The sequence below is a fragment of the Dendrobates tinctorius genome, unplaced genomic scaffold (assembly GCF_039654945.1).
Source record: "Dendrobates tinctorius isolate UK_male_01 unplaced genomic scaffold, ASM3965494v1 ptg000116l, whole genome shotgun sequence".
Taxonomy (NCBI): domain Eukaryota; kingdom Metazoa; phylum Chordata; class Amphibia; order Anura; family Dendrobatidae; genus Dendrobates; species Dendrobates tinctorius.
In genome coordinates this window covers 3,822,522-3,844,520 of record NW_027361784.1, presented here as the reverse complement: position 1 = coordinate 3,844,520, position 21,999 = coordinate 3,822,522, and the positions used below count along the sequence as shown (strand labels likewise).

Sequence of the window (21,999 nt, the reverse complement as noted above, 5' to 3'; positions counted from 1 at the left end):
GGCCGGCCTAATTCTCTTAGGATTGGTAGAAAACCTAGCAGTCGGCCCCCTTCTGATCCGTGAGTTATCACCAATCTTGTGGACAGGCGAGAACTTTTAACGTTAGACATAACTCCTTAAATGAAGACGTTTATAGGTCTATATACACCTCTGCAAGCCATCCGAAGGTTAGATATGTGCTTCTGTCCGCTGATTTAAGCAATTGCTGGGGGTCTTGTCCCCCTCTAGAAAACTACTATACAATGGCTATAAAATATCACATTTGTTTTAATAAGTCAGATTTCGCTTTCTACATTAGTGAAGTCACAAAGTCTGAAATGATTTCCGTTTAGCTTGCTTGAGCTTCTCGTCTTCCATCTTTCAATGTGTTTAATGACCATAAATGTTTTAATAATGAATTGTATCAATCTAGAACTAATCACTCCGGTGGATTTGCTGTCATCAATTGTCAGTCACTATGCCGGTTGTAGCTGGGCCAATTGTTGATGTGCCAATCTTACATACAATAAGGCTTCATGTCATTTTATCCTAAATTATGCAGTTTCCAAGTGAACTTAGATACTCAGATCCGTCCATCATTATCTTATAGCAACGCTGTACAGTATATCTATGCACAAAATTAATTCTCAGTGCCCAAATACATAAATCAACATGAAGGTTATAGCTGGGTTAATAATACAATAATAGCTGGTCAAATATCCTATTCCGAAAAATGGAAAAATAAATTAAAGGGAAGCTGAAAGCCAACACATGATGCCCGATCCATGGACGACGGTATGTATTAGGCACTGGCTGTATGATTTCAGCAATGTATGTTTTAGTCTGAAACACTGGGCGTTCCAGGCCAAACATACTTTAAAAGCCATCTGCCCACTCCCCTTGAGTGACAGGTCTCTCCCTGTGTGCATGTATAGGGAAAGACTTGTTATCCTCAGGAGAGCAGGAGGGGAAAGGCCACCAAAGGTCCACTTGTCCATCTAGTCTGTCACTAGGCTTGGTCTTCATGGATCGGGCAGCATGTATCAGCTGTGAGGTTCCCTATAAATGAACTCCGCATCCAAATCATTCCAGGCATGTGCTAAAGGACCCAAAAAAATTGATATTAGTTAGAATACACATTGAACATGTGAAGTTGGAGAATACTTCGTCTTATTCTTGTATTATTGCATGTAGATGTGTGTTTCCATACATTTGCTCCTGGATTGAGCTATCACAAGATGTGAGACACAATATACAGTAACTACTGTAGGTTTGGAAAAAAAATTTTTTTTAATAATCTGTTGGGATTTGTTTATGCTATATATGTCTATGTGTAACCTTGCAGTAGTTGTGATGTGGATTGCAGCCTGTCGAACGTTTTGTTCGAAGCGTGTTCCTATAAAACATTGAATTTGTGTCATGAAAAATTGGAAACCTTAAAAAGGTGTTCTAGAATTTTAATAAATTGGCCCCTTCACTTAATTCAAACGGCAACCCGTCCTAGTCACATGTCAAGATGGGCTGGTGTCTCAAAAAGCACACCTCACGAGTCCTGTGTGACAAAGGAGCTGTATAGTAAGCACATGGCTGTGATAGAAGAAATAAATCTTCTTTTCACTAACTGAGCACAATGGGGGGGTTTTTCTCCAGACTCAGTGTGCAGTCATCTGAGAAGATGTATTTCTTCTCCTGTCACACACTTTCCCATCAGCTCCAGTATGTGTGCTTAAGACACAGCTCCTCTGTCAGTCGAGACACAGGTGTCAGGACCTGTGTTCCTTCAGTCTGCAACCAATCATGACTCATGACTAGGACAGGCTGTTGAGTTAAAAGACAAGGACATTTCATTACTTTTTTGGAGAAACCCCTTTAAAGAAATTTGCAGAAAGGTAAGGATAGACACACCGGTATGAAGGCTTGCTTTTAACTATGCTACGTTACCAATGAGTTACTACATCAATAATACAAAGGGCCTTCTTTACATACAGCAGAGATGAACAAAATACTGTAGACTATTAGACTCCAACTTAAGGCTCTCTCAACATGTATTGATGGTATGTAACTGCAGGTTGGCGCTCACCGTGTGTAAACCTTCCAAGCCAGTTAGACTCCTTTAATTATTTTGAATATTTTTGAACCAATAAAAAAAAAAAATTTGTACAGATATAATCAGAAAACAACCTAAAAATTTAGGACTCATTATTACACTCGTTCTAGTAACACTGACTTTAGCAATCTGACCATGAGACATACAAAATGGGCCAATATAAAACCATTTATACAACATAACCTTTACAATGCTCAGAGGTACATTGGGAATATTGTGGCTTTAACAATGCAGAAATAAAGTCAATTACATGAATTTGTTCACACGTTTGATGGCTACAGCAGAATTGACCAGAAAAAAAAAAATATTGTGAATGATACACAATCAATGGAGATCCTGTAGATGAGCCTTACCTTTTTCGCTAACACTTTCACTTTCAATCTCCACATCGTCACAACTCGTGTATTCAGGCGTAGATGCCAACTCTTCCTCTGAACTACTCAATGATATCTGGCGCGTTTTACCTCCCTTTTTTGTTTTATGAGGCTTAGGAGGTGGCGGCCGGACTGATTCAGACTGGTCTGAACTGAGAGAATCGTTCCTTAGCATGGTTTCCATTTTTTCCCTTTTGGTTTTCCTTACAGCAGAACTTGGATCCAAGTGGTGTTGCTTTCGCAAAGAATCTGTGCGTCTTAAATCTGGCCTATCGTTTGGAATGGGGCTTCTTCTAGGTGTTGGGGGACTATGATTTGAGTTCCTTTGTCGACCAGGACCTGGTCCTTGCACATCTCTAGTTCTTTCTATAGAATAAGAGCGTTGGCTCTCCATGGCCGCTCTGCGCTCAGATGCGGACCTTTGTCTAGACGGCCGTTCCAGCCTCAACATAGACATACGAGATTCCTCTAACTCTGTATGAGCTAAAGATACATCACTATGTCTTCTTTCATGACGAGCTCGGGACACCTCTGCATGGATACGCATTTGCTCCTCATAAGGTTGGGGTTTAACGGGATACCTAGCCAAATTAGGGTCACTTCTGTACCTGGCCTGATACTCCTCCTCTCGCCTTTGTCTCTCATATTCATCCCTGTCCTGAATGTCTTCCTCATCTACTGAATACTCATTGGAATGCCGCCGACTTCTCCTGTAATCACCATGTTCAAGTTCTTCATAGTGCTGAGGCCCACGTTGCGATCGCCTCTCAGAATAATCCGAAGGTGATCTAGGCATTGCGCTATCTGTTGTAACATACTGTGAATGTTCCCCTATATCTTCGTCGAATTGTCGATTCTGATCTCTGGATATGGACGGGCTTCTTTTCCTGTAATGTAAATGAAAATAAAACTATTAATAAGTTACGCAGAATATAGCCTTTTATGACAATACCAAAACCTTACAGATTTTTATGCGTATTCCTAAAATACAATATGTGCAGTTAATATCACCACAAAGTGTGACATCAGATCAGAAGAATATTCTAAAAATGGACCACCAAGGTGAGATGGGTATTCCTACCACTAGAAGAGATAACATATTGTTAGGCTATGCCAAATGATGGAGCCAGGATACAGATTTTAGGCATGGTCATATTCCTGCGAATTTATGGTACAGTCTAGGTCGACATGTCAATGCAACATTTGTTGGCTATGGGTAAAAACGGTCACAAGATACCTTACAAATATTTCCAAATTTACAAAATTCTATAACAATCGCTGTATCATTGCTTTTGATTTGTTTCTGACCATGGGGGTCATGTTATTTTGCTTTGGTCAAAACTGGCGGAAAGACCGAAGTCAAAATTTTGAGTACGATCACATAAGAAGGCAACCAAAACGTGGCTTCTGTGCTCCCATTGCATTGGATTCCTATGTAAGTTTTAGAAAAAGCAATCTTTGCTGCAGATATCCATACCATGAATAGTGAGGACATGCTTGACTGTACCTTATTGACTGAAATGTGTTGTAGCATGCCGTAATCTATCACCGAGCCGGGATTAGACGGGAGTGCAATAATGACTCCTGGTAGAATTTTTATCATTTGTCAAGTTGGTAGTGAAATGGAACATAGCTTCTAAGACATATACTGACTCCTCTATCACTTTCTTGGAGTAATAATATCTTACAATATTACAAGAATGGTATTCTTTGGATTGTCATTCTTCATAAATCTTCAGGAGTAGAGATGAGCAGATCTTTTGAAATTTGAATTTGTCAAGTTTACAAAATTTTCCCCAAAAAGTTGTTCCGCATATTTCAAATACATTGCCATGAATCACATTACAGAAAAGCCACTGATTGCCCGGAGAAAAGAGGATAGAGATGGGAGATAGATATGAGAGATAAAAGAGAGATGAGAGATAGAGAGATAAGAGATATAGAAGAGAGATAAGAGACAGATAAAAATGAGAAAGAGATAGAAGGAAGAGATGAAAGAGAGATAAGAGATAGGAGATATAGGAAAGATGAGTGAAATAAGAGGTCGGAGAGATAAGAGAAAGATGAGAGACAGAGGAGCGAGAAGGAAGACATATGAGACAAAGACAGGAAAGAGATGAGAGAGAGATAAGAGAGAGATAGGAGAGAGATAGAAGAGAGATAGGAGAGAGATGAGATATAGATAAGAGACAGAAGAGATGAGAGAAAGAAGAGATAGAGATAGGAGAGATAAGAGAAAGATAAGATAGAGTGAGAAGGAAGACCTATGTATGAGAGAGAAAGATAGGAAAGAGATGGGAGATAGATAAGAGAGATATAGATAGATAGATAGATAGATAGATACATTGGAGTGAGCTATAGGAGAGAGATAGGAGAAAGGCTAAGGAAAACGGATTAAGAAATGTAACACCTTCACCACTGGGCTGGCTATTTTTCCTTTTTTGGTCCCCTTCTTCCCAGAGCCATAACTTTTTTATTTTTCTGCCAATATGGCCATATGAGGGCTTGTTTATTTTTGCAGGATGAGTTGTACTTTTGAATGACACCATTGATTTTATCATATAGTGTACTGTAAAATGGAAAAAAAAAATTGTAAGTGCGGTGAAAATGCGAAAAATTGATGAACTGCATGAGCCAATTTGATTACATTGGCACAATAAACTTCAGCTAATACCACCAGACAAAAAAAAAATAATAATAAAACAAACAAATTAGGCTGGTTTCATACTTGCGTAGGGCCGAGCTGCGGAGTTTCTCTGTTAAGCCCTGCCCACTGCCGCACCTCTTCCATTCAGCTCCGCTTATGTCGGCATGCGTCCTGCATACCTATCTTTTACACTGGGTATGCAGGCCATGCGAATGTATGCTGATGCCTGCGCATGCGTCGTTTTGACACTGCGCCGAATGCAACATGTTGCATTTTGTAGCGGTTGGCTCAGCGTCAAAACGATGCATGCGGAGGCATCCACATACATTCGCATGGCCTGCGTACCCAATGTTAAAGATAGGTACTCCAAACACTTAGCTTTAGCACACAGAACAGGAAGACAAATCTTTCATGGGCAGGCACAAGAAGGTCTGACCAGTTTATATAGTTATATAGGAAGAGGCAATGACCAGATCAGAAGCAGCTTAAATGGAGCTGCATGTTTCTGACCAGCATAGATTGGGTTGTTAACCTCTTTAGCACCAGAAGAAACTAAATCCATTTAATATGGGACACAAATCACACCATCTCTAAAGAAGACCTGCGATTCGTTACCAAATATGACCGTCTAACGACAGGTCTTCCAGGAGGACATGACGCCCTCGTGACATCTAGTTGCTATTTGTTTTTTTTTTTGCTGGACAAGTAAGTTGTGTAGGATACTTCTAAAAAAAAAAAAAAAACTAATTGTCACTCGATTGCAGTCTACAGAAGAAATTTTAGGACATTTCTGACCCCATTCAAACGGATGCTTCTTGTACTGGATCATTTTATTTCCGTTTCTGTTATCCAAAAACTAAACTATTAACGTAAGTAACTACCATATATGTGGACAAAACCTAATAATATGAATTCCAACATTTAGTTCCACTAAAAGGGAGTGAAATCAAATTAATATAATAACATATTATATGGGGGGTTCATTATGTTTATGTCAAATCAGAACTGACTAAATCATGGAGTTAAATAAACTGTTTCTCCTGTAAGTCAGAATCAATCATTTACAGACAATGTTCTTTCTATCAAGCCCGGATCCAAAACCTTGAAGTGTCCAGAATGAGGTATGAATTGACAGCCATTGCCCTGCCTGTCAGCTTTAATTGATTAGTTGGTGAAGACAGTTTTTTAAGGCATTTGATCTACGTTACACGAGTCAAGACTAATTTAAGGTTTGCCAGATGAGAAAAGTGGTGGACGGCATATTTCAGATTAAGCACGCAGCTAATATTTTATTCCTTTCTGAATGGCTCGAAGCATAAAGTGACCTCTATAAATGTGGGCTCTGGTCTGGCTCGTAGATATTCACTACACTACATACAGGAGATCTACATTGCGTTCTAGTCAGTATCGTGACCTCTTATAATCGCATATATATTTAGTTATGACATTTACCACTTTCCCCTAAACAGTAGTTGAGAGAAGCTATTCATTACCAAGTAAGGTTCGATTCCTTTCATACTGGATCCATGACAGATGCCAACAAATCTGATGGATCCCATTTACTCATAGTGACTTTTGTCAGATTTACGTGTCTTTGATGGAAGAACAGCGCTTGAACAGAAGACACAGACAAAGCCATAGTTCTTTTGTGATGACTACTACAACCGGGCTAGCCTAACTGGCTCCTAAATGTTTCACTTCTTTAAATACCTATGCACTTATATTTTGGCACTACTATATTGACTGCCAAACAAACCTGACCTCAAGTTGTAGAACATACAGAGGTCCATGATGACATTCACACAATCCAAATAAAAAAATGGAACAACTCATTTCGAGACTTAAGAGCAATTCCATTCTTTAGTAATTTTTCGAAAACTCGGCATTGCATACTTCTCATAGATTTGGGTCATAAAACGGTTTGTCTTCTATAGTGATAATACTGTTGAGAGCAAAATTCTAAGCCAATGACAGGAACAGGGCTGGCTTATTTTGTATCTTAAGACTAAGACTGAACCCCACAGCAAGTGACTTTACCAACCAAGATTTGATGATTGATGGCTCAACCACAGAGAAAATGACTTGACCAAAGAAGACATGACGATTGGGGGCTCAACCACAAAGCAAATGACTTGACCAACGAAGACATGATGATTGGGGGCTCAACCACAAAGCAAATGACTTGACCAACGAAGACATGATGATTGGGGGCTCAACCACAAAGCAAATGACTTGACCAACGAAGACATGACGATTGGGGGCTCAAGCACACTGCAAGTGACTTCACAAACAAAGACATGACGATTGGGGGCTCAAGCACACTGCAAGTGACTTCACAAACAAAGACATGACGATTGGGGGCTCAACCACACAGCAAGTGACTTGACTAACTAAGACTTAATGATTGGGGGCTCCATCACTCAGGAAATTACTTGACCAACCAAGACTTGACATTTTGGGACTCAACCCCACAGCAATTGGTGGTAAGGGGCTGTGACTTGACCAACCAAAACTTGATAGTTGGGGATTCAACCACACAAGAGACTTGAAAAATCAAGATTTGATGATTGGAGACTCCATCACACAGCAACACAACAAATGAAAGTAGAACCAAGCCACTGGTCCATACAACTGGATAGCTAAAAAAAAAACCCTTGCTATCTCTACCTTCTCATGGCCATACACCTTCAATAACAGTCGGCCAAACACTAATATGACTAAAAGATATTCCTCTCAACCTCCCATATACCATGCATGCTCAACTGGGTGAGTGTACAGATGCCCAACATCCTCCTTGCCCAGACATCATTTGTTTGAGGACAGTCCAGTTGTCACTATATATGAAAGATAGTAGGCTGGTCCTGAAGAAATTGCCGAGTTTGGTCCTTTGAAATGCAAGAAGAATCCATTTTGAGGTAGGAATGAGAGAACTGTGTGTAATGCCAATTTTAAGATGAGAGCAACAATAATTGTACTTCCCTTCTCCTAGATATTTCTATTAGCATTCATGCTTGTCTGAAGAGCTTACCTTCATGAAATCTATCGCGGAGGTCGCTGTTGATGGCAAGACAAATGAGCGTTTATTTGTGCCAATATTCTGCATATGTGAGATAACAGAGTTTCTCTGTCCGTTCCTCAAGACTCTGAGCTCTGCTCTTCTAAGGACCAGGGTGAGGTAAATGAAAATGTGCAGAATCACTCTCATGCTTCAGTAATCCTTGTAAGCTGAATTGTGAAAATCGCTTGTTGAGAAGAATGTGTGTTGGTGTTTCACAGAACCATTACTTAAGAAGCTGCTGACACTACTGAATAATGACTTGAAATTAATGGAGAGCCTGAAGGATTACCTATCAAAGTGCAGCTCAGAACAAAGCTAGTTTTTTCCATAGTCCTCCCTATGCTTCTCCATTGTAACTACTGTGCAAGGACAGCAAACATTTGTGTAGAACTTGTTCTCGGTGATAATTGATTTTCATTCCAAATGTTTAGAATTTTTTGGACCATATATTATAGAAATGAAAATTCCAAATAAGAATACAATAAAAAGATAAAAATTATTTCATGATATATACGGTATAAGGTCACATTATGCTCTATAATGCCATTGTCCAGAAATGTGAAATCTGCACCCCGAAGTACACTACAAACTAGTGAATCTTAAAGGGGGCATTTAGATTACGGGACTGATTCATCAAGTCTGGCGTACGTCTTTATCGAGTCTGGCGCCAGTCTTGAATGAGTACAAAGAACTGAATTCATTAAGAGGCACACACCACTTATGGTAATTAATTTGGCATTTTTTCTATTTTCGCATGTGCCTCCTATTTACTGCTCCAGTAATGCTACATCTGGTGTAGAAAATGCCGGCATGTTTTATGTATTCAACGGGAAGAGGCCTGGCTCTTCCCAGCTCCACCCACAGAGCTGATGCAAAATGTCATGAAAATTTACAAAATTTTGGCACAATTTTTGTGGTGTAAAAGCTTTGATGAATCAGACCCTTTACCTATAATGTATGAGTTTTTAAAATATGTTAATTTTTTTTATACTGGCAAAGCTGTGTGAAAAAGCATGAATTCGGGTACGTGGAGCCCCTGTAAGTTTATAATGAGCAGTAAAGCCCTGCGTGCCTCCTACGGTGCTATATTGTACCGTTACTTCTTGGAGAGAACACATTCACGATATGTTGACTAGTGGAACCGGACAAGGTTTCTTGCCCTTTAGACCCATATGGAAATTGTAGGATGAAATCTTTGGATGAAATTCAAGGCCTAGAAAAGTGCAGTCATCCATCGTCTACAGATGACGTATTTAGGGGTTTACTCTCATCTTCATAAATGGGTAAAGTTGCAATTTGTTTGAAAAACAAGCAACTTTGCAATTTAGCTCTTATTAAAAAACCTTCTCCATTCTCAAGAACAGAGCTCTTTGCGTTACAGAAGTCAATCACTGCTCTTAAGAAGGCTGGATATGTCCAGCTTCAGTTCCCATACACTCCTTTGATGCTCCAGAGGCAAAGCTGCCTTTCCTTGCAGCTCGGGAGAGCGCAAAACTTGAGCCAACACTCCAGCCATATTGCCGGCCCGAACTGTCAAAAATCAGAAGTGCACCGCCCCCCAACAAATAGGAACCTGCGAGGCAGGAGAGCGGTGCGCTCCTGAGGACATAAGGCTCGAAAATGACTTTAAGGCTCCATACAAATTAGAGGCCATAGAGAAACACTGTACCGTCGTATGCATGAGGTCTTCCAATACCACCTTTGGCAGCAGTGAACTCTGTCTCCTGACTGTCCTTAACACATGCAATCTTGGCCCAGTCAAGCATGCATTTGTTTCTAAAGCGCAAAGCAGAGTAAATGTCAACGGACTGACCGGCATGATATGACCACTAATTGGTTAACTTTTACTGATTGGTGATCGTTTAAGTGGGTGATTACACAGGCTGACCAAAGTAAACCGTGCACATTGAGAGATCTGTAATAGATCGCCCAGTGCCAATGGGCTACCATGGTTCTCGGCAGTGCGAATCCTGTTTACACCGGATGATGCGCCGCCGAGAACGATTATTTCACCCACTGATCATTTGACCCATTGATCATTTCACCACGATGGTTGAAGGGCAGCCTTTTTACAGGTCAATATAATCATGAAATGAGAATTTTTAAAAACACTCATTCATGGTTATCTTGCAGTGTAAATGCCCCTTAAGTCACTGGCGGACACCTCTGGGGGCAACAAATGGATGTTGTAATTCAGCATGCCCGATACATCTCTCCATCGACATCATTTCTCATAGGAAAAATTGTTGGGTTCAGATGACTTTAGCCAAATATCTATGCCAATGTATGTTTAAAAAGAAAACTAAACCTTATCCGCTAAGGAATAATTCACTGGCACGTTTCCCAAATCATCACTCCAACTGACATGGGTAAAAAAAATGATAATAATGGCACTTAATTTATATCGGTGCATGATTTTAGATGTTTAGAATTTAAAAAAAAAATGAGTCTGACATGTTGATGATGACTTGAGCTAAATTTATTGTAAATTTTTCGAGATATTTCAATTTTTTTTTTTTTTTTTTTTTTAGGCAAAGCAGGAAAATTTTACCTCTCGACTCCTAGAAATGTTTTCATAGCATCATTCTTTGACATTCACACTTGCAGAATACCACAGTGTGCAATCTGAATAACTGCAGTAATAAAACTATTCTTCTGTCACGAAGCCATATGTTTTATTTACTGCCTTCTATAGCACAAAATAAAACATGTTCAGGAGCCAGAAGGAGATGAAAACCATTATACCAAGAGGCGCTGCTTACCACCAGACACCCAGAGGTGCCAAGACCAGGAGAATTTCTGGAGATAACATTTTTGCAAGTGTGCGTATAGTTAAAAATTGCCATCACTATATGTTCCACCTCCCGGACCCCCCCATCGATCCTGAGAATTAAGGGGTAGGTTTCCAGCTGCGGTCTCTCGTCGCAACCCTCCAAAATCTCACTGTGCAACAAAACTCTACCACCAAAGCCACATCCAGAGACTGACTACCCCTTTAAGAAGGACCTGTCTCCTTTCCCAATATATCGGGTTTAGTAAATTGTGCATATTTTTCCTACAACTGTTCCTTTGTTTTTCCTCCTACAAATTTAAGAATACATTTTAACTGGTAGTTACCACGCTCCTTGTGAAATGGGTGTGAGCCATGATCTGGAACTGATTGGGTAGTAACAACATATAGAGGGACGCCCCCCAAATGGTAACACCCTGTTGTCAATTTATTCATACATATATTATAGCTATAGCAAAGGAACAGCGCTGTGCAAAGCTAACAAAGGATTATACTGGAATTTAATGTGGAATACAAATATCTGCAAAAACAGACGTGTCAGGAGGGCATTCAGGTCTTCGTCTGAGGGAATGGACAACTTGAACGGGTTTTCCAAGAAAAAAAAATGTAGTGATAAAAAAAATGTATAATTGATCGAGAACAGTTTAAATAGATGAATCTGTGTCTTTTTTTCAAACTATATGTAATAGGCAGAAGGGAAGAAACTTTACATAGATTACAACAGTCGTGTGATCTGTTTATTTGTCACATGGTGTACAGACACACGAGACGAGCTCTGCAGTTGAACATGCGCATGCGTGCACTATGCTGATTGTCAGGTCTGCGCAAGATCGTTCAAAAAAATGAAATCGACCAATGCAACTAATCAGATTTCAGCTTTTAATGTCCTGAGACTTTTAAGAACTCTAACTCTAAATTATTACCATAGGAAAGTGAATTTGGTCTTGTAAATTTTAATAACTGCTAATGTATAAAATCAGATTCCTTACAGGTGATGTCAGATGAAAAATCATCTGTCTTTTTCCTGGATGAAACTCGGATGATTTTTTTTTTTTTTTTTTTACACACTCGAGTGAACTTAACCCCAGCATATATGTCTTTACTACATATATGATCCTGCTGAGTTTTTTGGGAGTGTATCTTGTCCTGAAGCATCTTTTCTGTGTTTCTTTTTTTTGGTCATCTCCTGAGTGCTTGTTGTGACCTCTTTAGCTGCAGTGATTATTTTTTCCTTGGATTTTATAAACCAGTGAACGGTTGTTTCCAAGCGGAAGCCAAGTTAGGAATGAACCACAGTACATGTTTATTCTTTTTAGTATTTAGTCCTTTTTTGGGGCGGGTTATGACACATACCTGCCTGAAAAAGATGTTGTGTGAGTATAACCTAAGGATGAAAAAGGTTGTGTAAGAAGTCCATATTGCCCTTTTTTTTCCAGCCCCTTCACCATCAGCTATCCCCACCTTGGTCAAATATGCTCCCTCCTCCATACCATACCCATGATACACAGCACCACTATAGACATACACTCACACATGATATAGCAGCACATGAGTGAATATATAGTATTAATAGTGGACTTAGTGGTTTAATTCTGGTTTACAACTGAAGGATCACCAGGCCTCATGAAGAAACCAGACCACATCTACCACAATACCTGACCAACAGCCCACCGCATCTTCTCCTCTACTACATTAAAGAGGCTGTCCAGTAAAAACAAGTTATCTCTATATAGGTGATAACTTGTTGATCGGTGCCGGTCTGTCAGTGGTCGGGCGTTCAACCTGCTGTGCCATTTAGTAAAACATAGGGGAATCGGTGAGGGACCCAGTGGTAAGTTATCACTTATCCTGTAGACAGGTGATAATTTGTTGTCACCAGACAATTTAACACAACTGCCTTCCCTTGGTACTAACATTTACACTGAATATTCCAGAAAAATCTTAAGGAACACCCGTGGTCCGGTGCCAGAAAACTCATGACTGTTGATGAGAATAGTACTGACCCTAAGCACGGCCGCTGTCAGGACCTGGTGATCATGGACGTCAGCTCAGATTTCCATTAGCAACATCTATCTAATATATAAAGCTGAATGTGTGTGTGTATGTTTGTATGTATGTATGTGTGAATGTCCGGGATTGGCACCTGCATCGTCGCAGCTACAGCCACAAAATTTTGCACAGTCACACATCTGGACCCCGAGAGCGTCATAGGCTATGTTGTGAGGTGAAATTTTAACCCCGCGCGTTCCAATTCACCAAACAATTTTGCCCCTAGGTACATAATGGGGAAAATGTGTATGTATGTATGTACGTGTGGATGTCCGGGATTGGCATGTGCACCGTCGCAGCTACAGCCACAAAATTTTGCACAGTCACACGTCTTGACCCTGAGAGCGTCATAGGCTATGTTGTGAAGCGAAATTTTAACCCGGCGCGTTCCAATTCACCAAACAATTTTGCCTATTATTCTTATCATTTCTATAGTGTTATCGTCCTTCTGTAAAGCTGGAACACAATTTATTACCGTGCCAACACAGACCACCCTCTGACACAAACTGCAGGGGGAGCCCAGTATTACACAAGATAGGATTAGATACATAGCTAAGCAGTCAGTATCACACAGGAGAGGATTAGACACATGGTTTAGCAGTCAGTATCACACAGGATAGGATTAGATACACAGCTCAGCAGTCAGTATCACACAGGATAGGATTAGATACACAGCTCAGCAGTCAGTATCACACAGGATAGGAATAGATACACAGCTCAGCAGAAAGTATCACACAGAATAGGATTAGATACACGGCTCAGCAGTCAGTATCACACAGGATAGGATTAGATACACGGCTGAGCAGTCAGTAACACACATGATAGGATTAGGTACACGGCTCAGCAGTCAGTATCACACAGAATAGGATTAGATACACGGCTCAGCAATCAGTATCACACAGGATAGGATTACATACATGGATCAGCAGTCAGTATCACACAGGATAAGGTTAGATACACGGCTCAGCAGATGGTATCACACAGGATAGGATTAGATACACTGCTCAGCAGTCAGTATCACATAGGACAGGAATAGATACATGGCTGAGCAGTCAGTAAAACACGATAGGATTAGATACACAGCTCAGCAGAAAGTATCACACAGGACAGGATTAAGTACATAGCTCAGCAGACATTATCACACAGGATAGGGTTAGATACACAGCTCAGAAACAGGATGTGCCAAAGGAGAGGATATTTTCATTCCAAGAATTCCACTCATTCCATCTGATTTGTTTTTTTGATTTTAACCGCCTCCAGTTTCCAGTTCAACTGCTATTTGCAATGTCCATTAACAATGCTCAGGGACAGTCCTTGAAAGTAGTAGGGATCGATTTGCAATCTCCATGCTTTTCTCATGGTCAATTTTACGTGATCTGTTCAAGAGTTGGAACTGCAAAAAATCTGTTCATCTTTGCACCGAAAGGAAAAAACAAAAATATTGTTTATCAAAAGGCTCTTGAATGAGTTGAAAATAAAATACTATCAATACTTGAGTAATCGTTTCGTTAATTTGTGTTGCAAATCTGTAGTGTTGAATATATGATGTGAAATGTTTTTATGTGCAATATAATCATTATAATTTGTTATAACTAACCACAGTTGGTTACTATGCCCGGGCAACGCCGGGCTCTTCAGATAGTTGTATGTATACAGCAGATGTGTGCACTTTATGTATCAGCGGGCTCAAGAGCTGAGTCCACTCCATACAGTGTGGGTGTCTCCTGTGTTAGGCTAAGTGCACACGTACCGGAACTCTCGCGGAAATTACCGCGAGAATTCCAGAATTCCATTCCGCGGGAAAATCGCATTTTAAATTCCCGCGGAAAAACTAGCATTTTGCAAGCGTATTTAGCTTGCAAAATGCTAGCGTTCTCCAAGCGATCTGTAGCATCGCTTGGAGAACTGATTGACAGGTTGGTCACACTTGTCAAACAGTGTTTGACGAGTGTGACCAACTTTTTACTACTGAGGCCGCCTATGCAGCATCAGTAGTAAAAGATAGAATGTAAAAAAAAATAACAAATAGTATTATTCTCACCTTCCGGCGTCCCACGCATCCGTTCCCAGTAGTCCTTTGCGAAAATGCCCGCGATGACGTCCGTTCTCGCGGGATCGCGATGTCTCGCGGTCATTCGCGATGACGTCGCGCGAATGACCGCGAGACTTCGCGATCCCACGAGAACGGATGTCATCGCGGGCATTTTCGCAAAGGATTACTGGGACCAGGAGCGTGGAGAGAGGCGGGAATACTGCGCGGGACGCCAGAAGGTAAGAATAACAATATTTTTTATTTTAAATTCTATTTTTTTTACAGGGATATGGTACCCAAAGCCCGGAGGACAGTCTCCTCTCCTCCGGACCGTGGGTACCATCCGCAAATGTTCTGCTTACTTTCCGCATGGTGGGCTTAGCCACATGCGGGAAGTAAGCGGAACAATACATTCCTATGGGTGCGGGATCGCCGCGATTCCGCAAATTAATGAGCATGCTGCGGTTTTTACCGCGAAGCGATTCCGCGGCGGTAAAAACCGCAGCATTAGCACAGCATTCCGGAATCCCATAGGGATGCATGGGATGCTTATTTTTCGCGTTTTCGCGGCAAAATCGCGCGGTTAAAACCGCCGCGGAAACGCGAAAAAAATGCCACGTGTGAACTCAGCCGGCACCAGATTCTAAGGCTGAGTTCACACGTGGCGTTTTTTTCGCGTTTCCGCAGCAGTTTTAACCGCGCGATTTTGCCGCGAAAACGCGAAAAATAAGCATCCCATGCATTCCTATGGGATTCCGCAATGCTGTGCTAATGCTGCGGTTTTTACCACGGCGGAATCGCTTCGCGGTAAAAACCGCAGCATGCTCGTTATTTTGCGGAATCGCGGCGATCCCGCACCCATAGGAATGCATTGTTCCGCTTACTTCCCGCATGTGGCTGTGCACACCATGCGGAAAGTAAGCAGAACAATTGCGGATGGTACCCACGGTCCGGAGGAGAGGAGACTGTCCTCCGGGCTTTGGGTACCATATCCCTGTAAAAAATAGAATTTAAAATAAAAAATATTGTTATTCTTACCTTCCGGCGTCCCGCGCAGCCTTCCCGCCTCTCTCCACGCTCCCGTTCCCAGTAATCCTTTGCGAGAATTACCGCGAGACGTCGCGATCCCGCGAGAACGGACGTCATCGCGTGCATTTTCGCAAAGGATTACTGGGAACGGCTGCGCAGGACGCCGGAAGGTAAGAATAACACCATTTTTTATTTTTTTTTCCATTCTATCTTTTACTACTGATGCAGCATAGGCAGCCTCAGTAGTAAAAAGTTGGTCACACTCGTCAAACATTATGTTTGATGAGTGTGACAACCTGTCAATCAGTTCTCCAAGCGATGCTACAGATCGCTTGGAAAACACTAGCATTCTGCAAGCTAATTACGCTAGTTTTTCCGCGGGGGGGAAAATCGCGGAAATTTAAAATGCGATTTTCCCGCGGAATGGAATTCCGGAATTCTCGCGGTAATTTCCGCGAGAGTTCCAGTACGTGTGCACATTGCTCAATTCCATAATGGTGGATTTTTCTTTCCGTTTTTAAGTATATTATAAAAAGTAAAATAAATGGTGTGGTTCATTCAGCTATGTTGAAAGAAATACATATGAAAAAATAACTCTTGTAAGACAATAAGAAATCAAAAGCAAAGAAAAGTCCACCCAAAGGCCCACATAAACCTGAAGTTGGCCTTACCCCAAGAGCTATGATGGTATTATGAATGCTGGCCTTAACAGTACTGAAACTAGCCATAATTTGAAGGATTTCCAGTTGTCAGTTCCATTGCATAATGTAGCCCTGTTTGTGAAATACTGTAAGTGTTGGGTTCCTATGTTGATCTTGCCAGAAGGATTGCTAAACTTACAGGGTTTGTCCAGGATTAGAAACACTGATCTGTTTTTTTTTTTTCCAGAGAGAGCGCCACAGTTGCTCTTGGGCTGTGTTTGGTATTGCGGATCAACTCCTTTCATTTCAATAGCACTTAGTCGGATTACAAATGGAGGATCCTTATTTGTTAAGCATGACCTAACAGAGGAATAGAAAAAAGGCTATCTGTAGCATATTTCATAACCTCTTTACATAGCTAAAGAGACCCTTCATCAGGCTGAGAGAATTTTTTACATTTTCTTTTTTTTTTTAAGTTGCGCTTTAATAAAGGCTCATTTATTCTCGCCCACTGCTGCTTTTAAACGTCCATCATTTGACTATACAATGGACAAACGGTGGTCATTTAATGGCCTGTCTAGACAGACCACCCAGAATTTTTTCCATGGGATAGGGGGTACCTTCATCTTTGGTTTTCTGACCGCTGGAATCCCCAACGTTCCCAAGGACTGAAGAGCACCATGTGAGCGGTGGTCGATCATGCATATATCTGCTCCATTCATTCTTCATAAGACCGACAAAAATACACAAGCACTGCGTTTGTTTGGTCTTCGGCACTCCCATAAAGATAAATCGAGTGGCAGTGCTCATGATAGACCGCTGGTCTATTCACACGGGGTTCCTCAGAGCCACAGTTCTCAAGATTGGTGTGTGTCCCTGAGGTTGGACCCCCGGGGATTGGAAGATATCCCTTATTTCGTGGTTAGAAGATAACTTTCTAACTCAACAATAGCCCTTTAAAGAAGCACTCTTCCCATCAAAGTTTTCATCCTCTAAATATACTGGAGTCATCATGTTATATGGCACTGTGTACTTACAATTGCCCATTTTGCCTTTTTACAGAACTAATCCTTCTCCTTTCTCAGTTCTATGTAGAAACAGGAAGTCTCTTTTCCCTGCAAGAATCATTTTCCTCTTCAACTTCAGACCGTGCTGCTCCCTCCTCCTGCCATTGACTTGTGCAGTGACTCATGATTTATGCAGAGAAAATTGACCTCCTGTTTCTACCTAGAGCTTAGAAAGATTCAGCTAGTCAGCTTTTCATCACATGATGTCATAGATCTAAGGAAAAACAGAAGAATTAGGCTACTTTCAGTCCTGCTCCGGTCAGCTCCTCCTATGGGAGCATGACGCTGCATGCGACCAGCGTATCCTATATTTAGCGTTGGGTACGTTGGCTGTGCGCGGGTATGATTTTGCCGGCGCATGCGCCCTTTCTGCACTGCGCCGAGCGCACAAAAATCCAACACGGTGTGTTTGGCGCATGTCGGCGCAGAGCAAAAAGGGTGCAAGCGCCGGAAAAAACATACCAGCGCATGGCCAGCGTACCCAACACTAAATATAGGGTACGCTGGTCGCATGCAGCGTCATGCGCCCATAGGAGGAGCTGACCGTTGGAGGCGTGGCCGTGGGTGGAGCTTAGCGGCGGCCCTGCTCTGCGCCTCCTAACGCAATTCTGAAAGTAGCCTTAGCTGGGAAGAAAAGCAAAATGAGCAATTGTAAGCACACGGTGCTGCCAATAACCAATAATTTTAATACCAGGCATGAATAAACCACTCACACGATGAACAAGCGTTTTGCTTTGCTTGTCAAGTGATTGTCACTAGTGATGAGTGGACGTGCTCTGATCAGGCGTTATCCCCGCAAGCTCGTGTGTAACCGAGTGTCTTCAGAATGCTTGAAAAATATGTATGAGTCCCTGCGGCTGCATGTCTCACGGCTGTTTGACAGCTGCAACACATGCAGGGATTGTCTGCAGCTGTCGAACAGCAGTAAGACATGCAGCAGCGGGGACTGGAACATATTTTTCGAGCACGCCAAAGTCACTCTGTTAGCACCCAAGCATGGCGGATAACACCTTATCCGAGCATGTTCCCTCATCACCAATTGCCACCAATATTACACAAGCTCACAATCGGTAAATTATCGCTCTAGCGGACAACCATTCTTGATCATATCCTTATCTATATGGGCCCTAACTGGTCTATATATTGTGTATTAAACAAGAAAAAAAGTAAAACCAACGTAAAACAAATGTATTACAACCATGCACTAAAATGAAAAAGCAATAAAAAAAAAAAATCTGCCAAACTAAATCACTCAGAAAAACAACCTATATAGATATTAAATGGCAAACACAAACTCCCCCTCCACCACCAATCTACCAACAAATTACCCGAGAGATAAACAATAATTTAATTAACAAACACAAAAGAGGAAAATGCAACGATAAAAAGGTCTAAAAGATATGACGGCAGTAATGAAGAAGAATCAGCGCTGGTTTTAGCAGAATTAAGAACTGAACCAAATAAATATTTTAATACCACAAAGGGTTTCATTAAATTGAGACTCGCCAGTTTAATGACTTTATCCAGTCTTTACAGTACATCCATCTCCTTGGCTAATTAAAGATTATTTAAGGAGAAACAATTCTAAGTGAAAGGTTTCTAGAATTTAATTAACATTCGTTTAAGCTGGAGAACTTTTAGAAAGCCACGTTACAGGGTTAAAAATGGGAAGAAAAGTCAGGATTTAATTAACTTGGTAATATATTCACAAGATATCGAAGATTAGACTATAAAGAGGACCTTCGCCTACAAGGAAAAATTTCTGGGCGCATTGCAAAACTTGCAACAGGCCACCCCACCGTGTGCCAGAACTTCTTACTTGGCAGTAGCCTTCAGGACGCACTGAGGCTTTTGGGCATGGGTATGGCTAATACTTTTACACCCCCTATTAAGCTTCTACCTTTGGCCAAATATCAGGTCTCGTATACCTTCATAACAGCTGTGTAATTCAATTTTTAAAGGTGGTTTTCCTATCTCAACCATTTATGGAATATTTGTCATAAGTGTCTGATCCCGCCTCTCGGACCTACGCTTATGATCGGGATTTTCCTGCTTCGCAGACAGTCAGTGGGGAGGTGGCCGGGCATGCTCAGTTCTCACCATTGACCTCTATATGGGATTTCCAAAAATTCTTGAGGAAGCCTGTATATATATATATATATATATATATATATATATATATATATAATGCAGCAGCAGATCGTAAAAAAATGCAACTCCTCCTCTACTCTTGCCCTATTCTCTTATAGTATGCCCCCTGTACCTATTATAAGACCCCCCACACTGAGGTAGGAGGATCTACATTATATACTGTATATATATACACACATATATATATTTAAGATGCAACATACTAACAGGAGATAACATATTAGAATATACATGTCTAAATATCACTGGTGGGTTAGCACACCAGTGAGTGACGGAAACCCCAAAAAATCTTGCCCAGGGACTATGTTGCCATATAATCTATATCTTTCTTCTTAGGGATCCCATTGATTTCAATGGACCAGAAACTAGGCAATCATTGCTCCTCCCTTAGTAGGATAATCGGGAGAATCTGCTAAGACCAAGAGTTGGAGGTCCATGATTCTGATGATTGGTGGGATAGTAGTGGTGCAACACACACTTCCGAGTCCCCAGAGCAGGAGGAGGACTGATCATTGGTGCAACCTGGGCCCAAGAGGTAAAAGGGCCAAAGATGGTGGAATTGTTCCCTATGATGAGCAATTAGGCAGCAATGGGCCCATATATTGGGGTTATTGCACAGGAACCCTTTTCTGTCTGTGTCCGCCAGTGGTCCAGGTGATGATTTTGGTTAACTGGACAGGGAAACCCCGTCCTCCTGCAGTCTCTGTGTATTTGTACCCCCTGTATACTGACCCCCCATAGGTCCATTGAGCGCAGTGGGCCCAGCATGTAACCTTATTCCACACCTATACAAGAAATTGCATGAACCCCATAGTGATGACATGTATATCTGCCCACCCAGTAGGTATATATATACAAGCACACTCACACAACCAGTCTGAGCTGAGCATGTTAATCTGTGTTCCGTATTCCAACGCATTTCAGGAAAGGACGACTTGTCGTATAGAATGGGCCGGATTTCGCATACGGTGCTATAATAAAAATCTTTTTATTTTTTTCTTAATTTTATTTTCAGCAATGCACTATATTCCAGGACTATAAATTAAAGTTAAGCAGACATTTAAAAAAAAAAAAAAAATTCAGAATAAAAGCATCCTCATTTCAAAGTGAAAGCACTGATTAAATCCGACCGTGCGAGCGTAAGCTTTTCAGCTGTGCAATTATATAATGCTCCCTGCATGTACGCTTCATTTCAAGACAGTCAAAGAACTTCCCCATACAGCGGTCGCCGAACATTTCATATTAAAGACAATGATGATAAAAGATTAATCTTATAGGAAGACATTTGCAGATTAAACCCGGGGATTAGTAAAATTCTACATGAAGCCAAAATAAGCGGCCGCCTGTTTATAGATTTTTTTTTCGTGTGGTTTTTTTCCCCCTCCTATCTATACCTTTCAATGAGCCGTTGCACATCTGGGAGCGAGGAAATACCGTTCTCATGCAAATGCATCCGTCCCCGAGCTGCCTGTAACTTTCATTTAATCCTCCGGTGAAACGGTGCAAGCAGCCTGTTAATCAGCAGCCGCAGCCTCCCTAATTATTAGTAAATTATTGCCTCCTTTCGATGCATAATTACCTGTCAGGCTTGATGCAGGATCTGGGGACGACAAAATGATGTTGGACCTGCTGTCTTGTCCTGACGGAACATCCCCGAGCGTCGATGCTGACCCAACGGAGACGTGGGGAAAGCAAAAGAGGAGGGTCACAGAGTAATGCTGTTACCATGCGCTGTATATAGCTGGAGGTCAAGTAAGAATTTACCCTTTAAGGAGGATTACGGTACTTAGCTGATTACTGCTTGGCCGGTATTGCCTGCAAAATGTATGTTGTAACCCTTGACGATCTGAGGATATTATTAAAAAAAAAATATATATATAAAAATGTAACCTATATTTGACAACAAGTTGATAGAGAGCTAAATTAGTGAATAGGCTTGAATTCTTGCAGGAGAATTTAGTATTATATTGTAAATTTTCCCAAAAAAGTATATAAACAACTAAACTCCAAATAAATAGAATAGTTGAATGATAAAAATAAAAAATTTATATATATATATTTATATCTCTCTCTC

At 41.1% G+C, this 21,999-nt stretch overlaps 1 protein-coding gene across 50 annotated transcripts in view; it reads right to left on the bottom strand.

Annotated features, from left to right (window-relative positions):
- The window catches only part of RIMS2 (regulating synaptic membrane exocytosis 2), a 657,506-nt gene that overhangs the window by 356,807 nt on the left and 278,700 nt on the right, over positions 1–21,999 (bottom strand). For all 50 annotated transcript variants that reach the window (XM_073590110.1, XM_073590159.1, XM_073590111.1 and 47 more), the window contains one exon: positions 2,440–3,347. In XM_073590110.1, the coding sequence (XP_073446211.1) occupies positions 2,440–3,347 (908 nt within the window). The remainder of the gene's footprint in view (positions 1–2,439; positions 3,348–21,999) is intronic.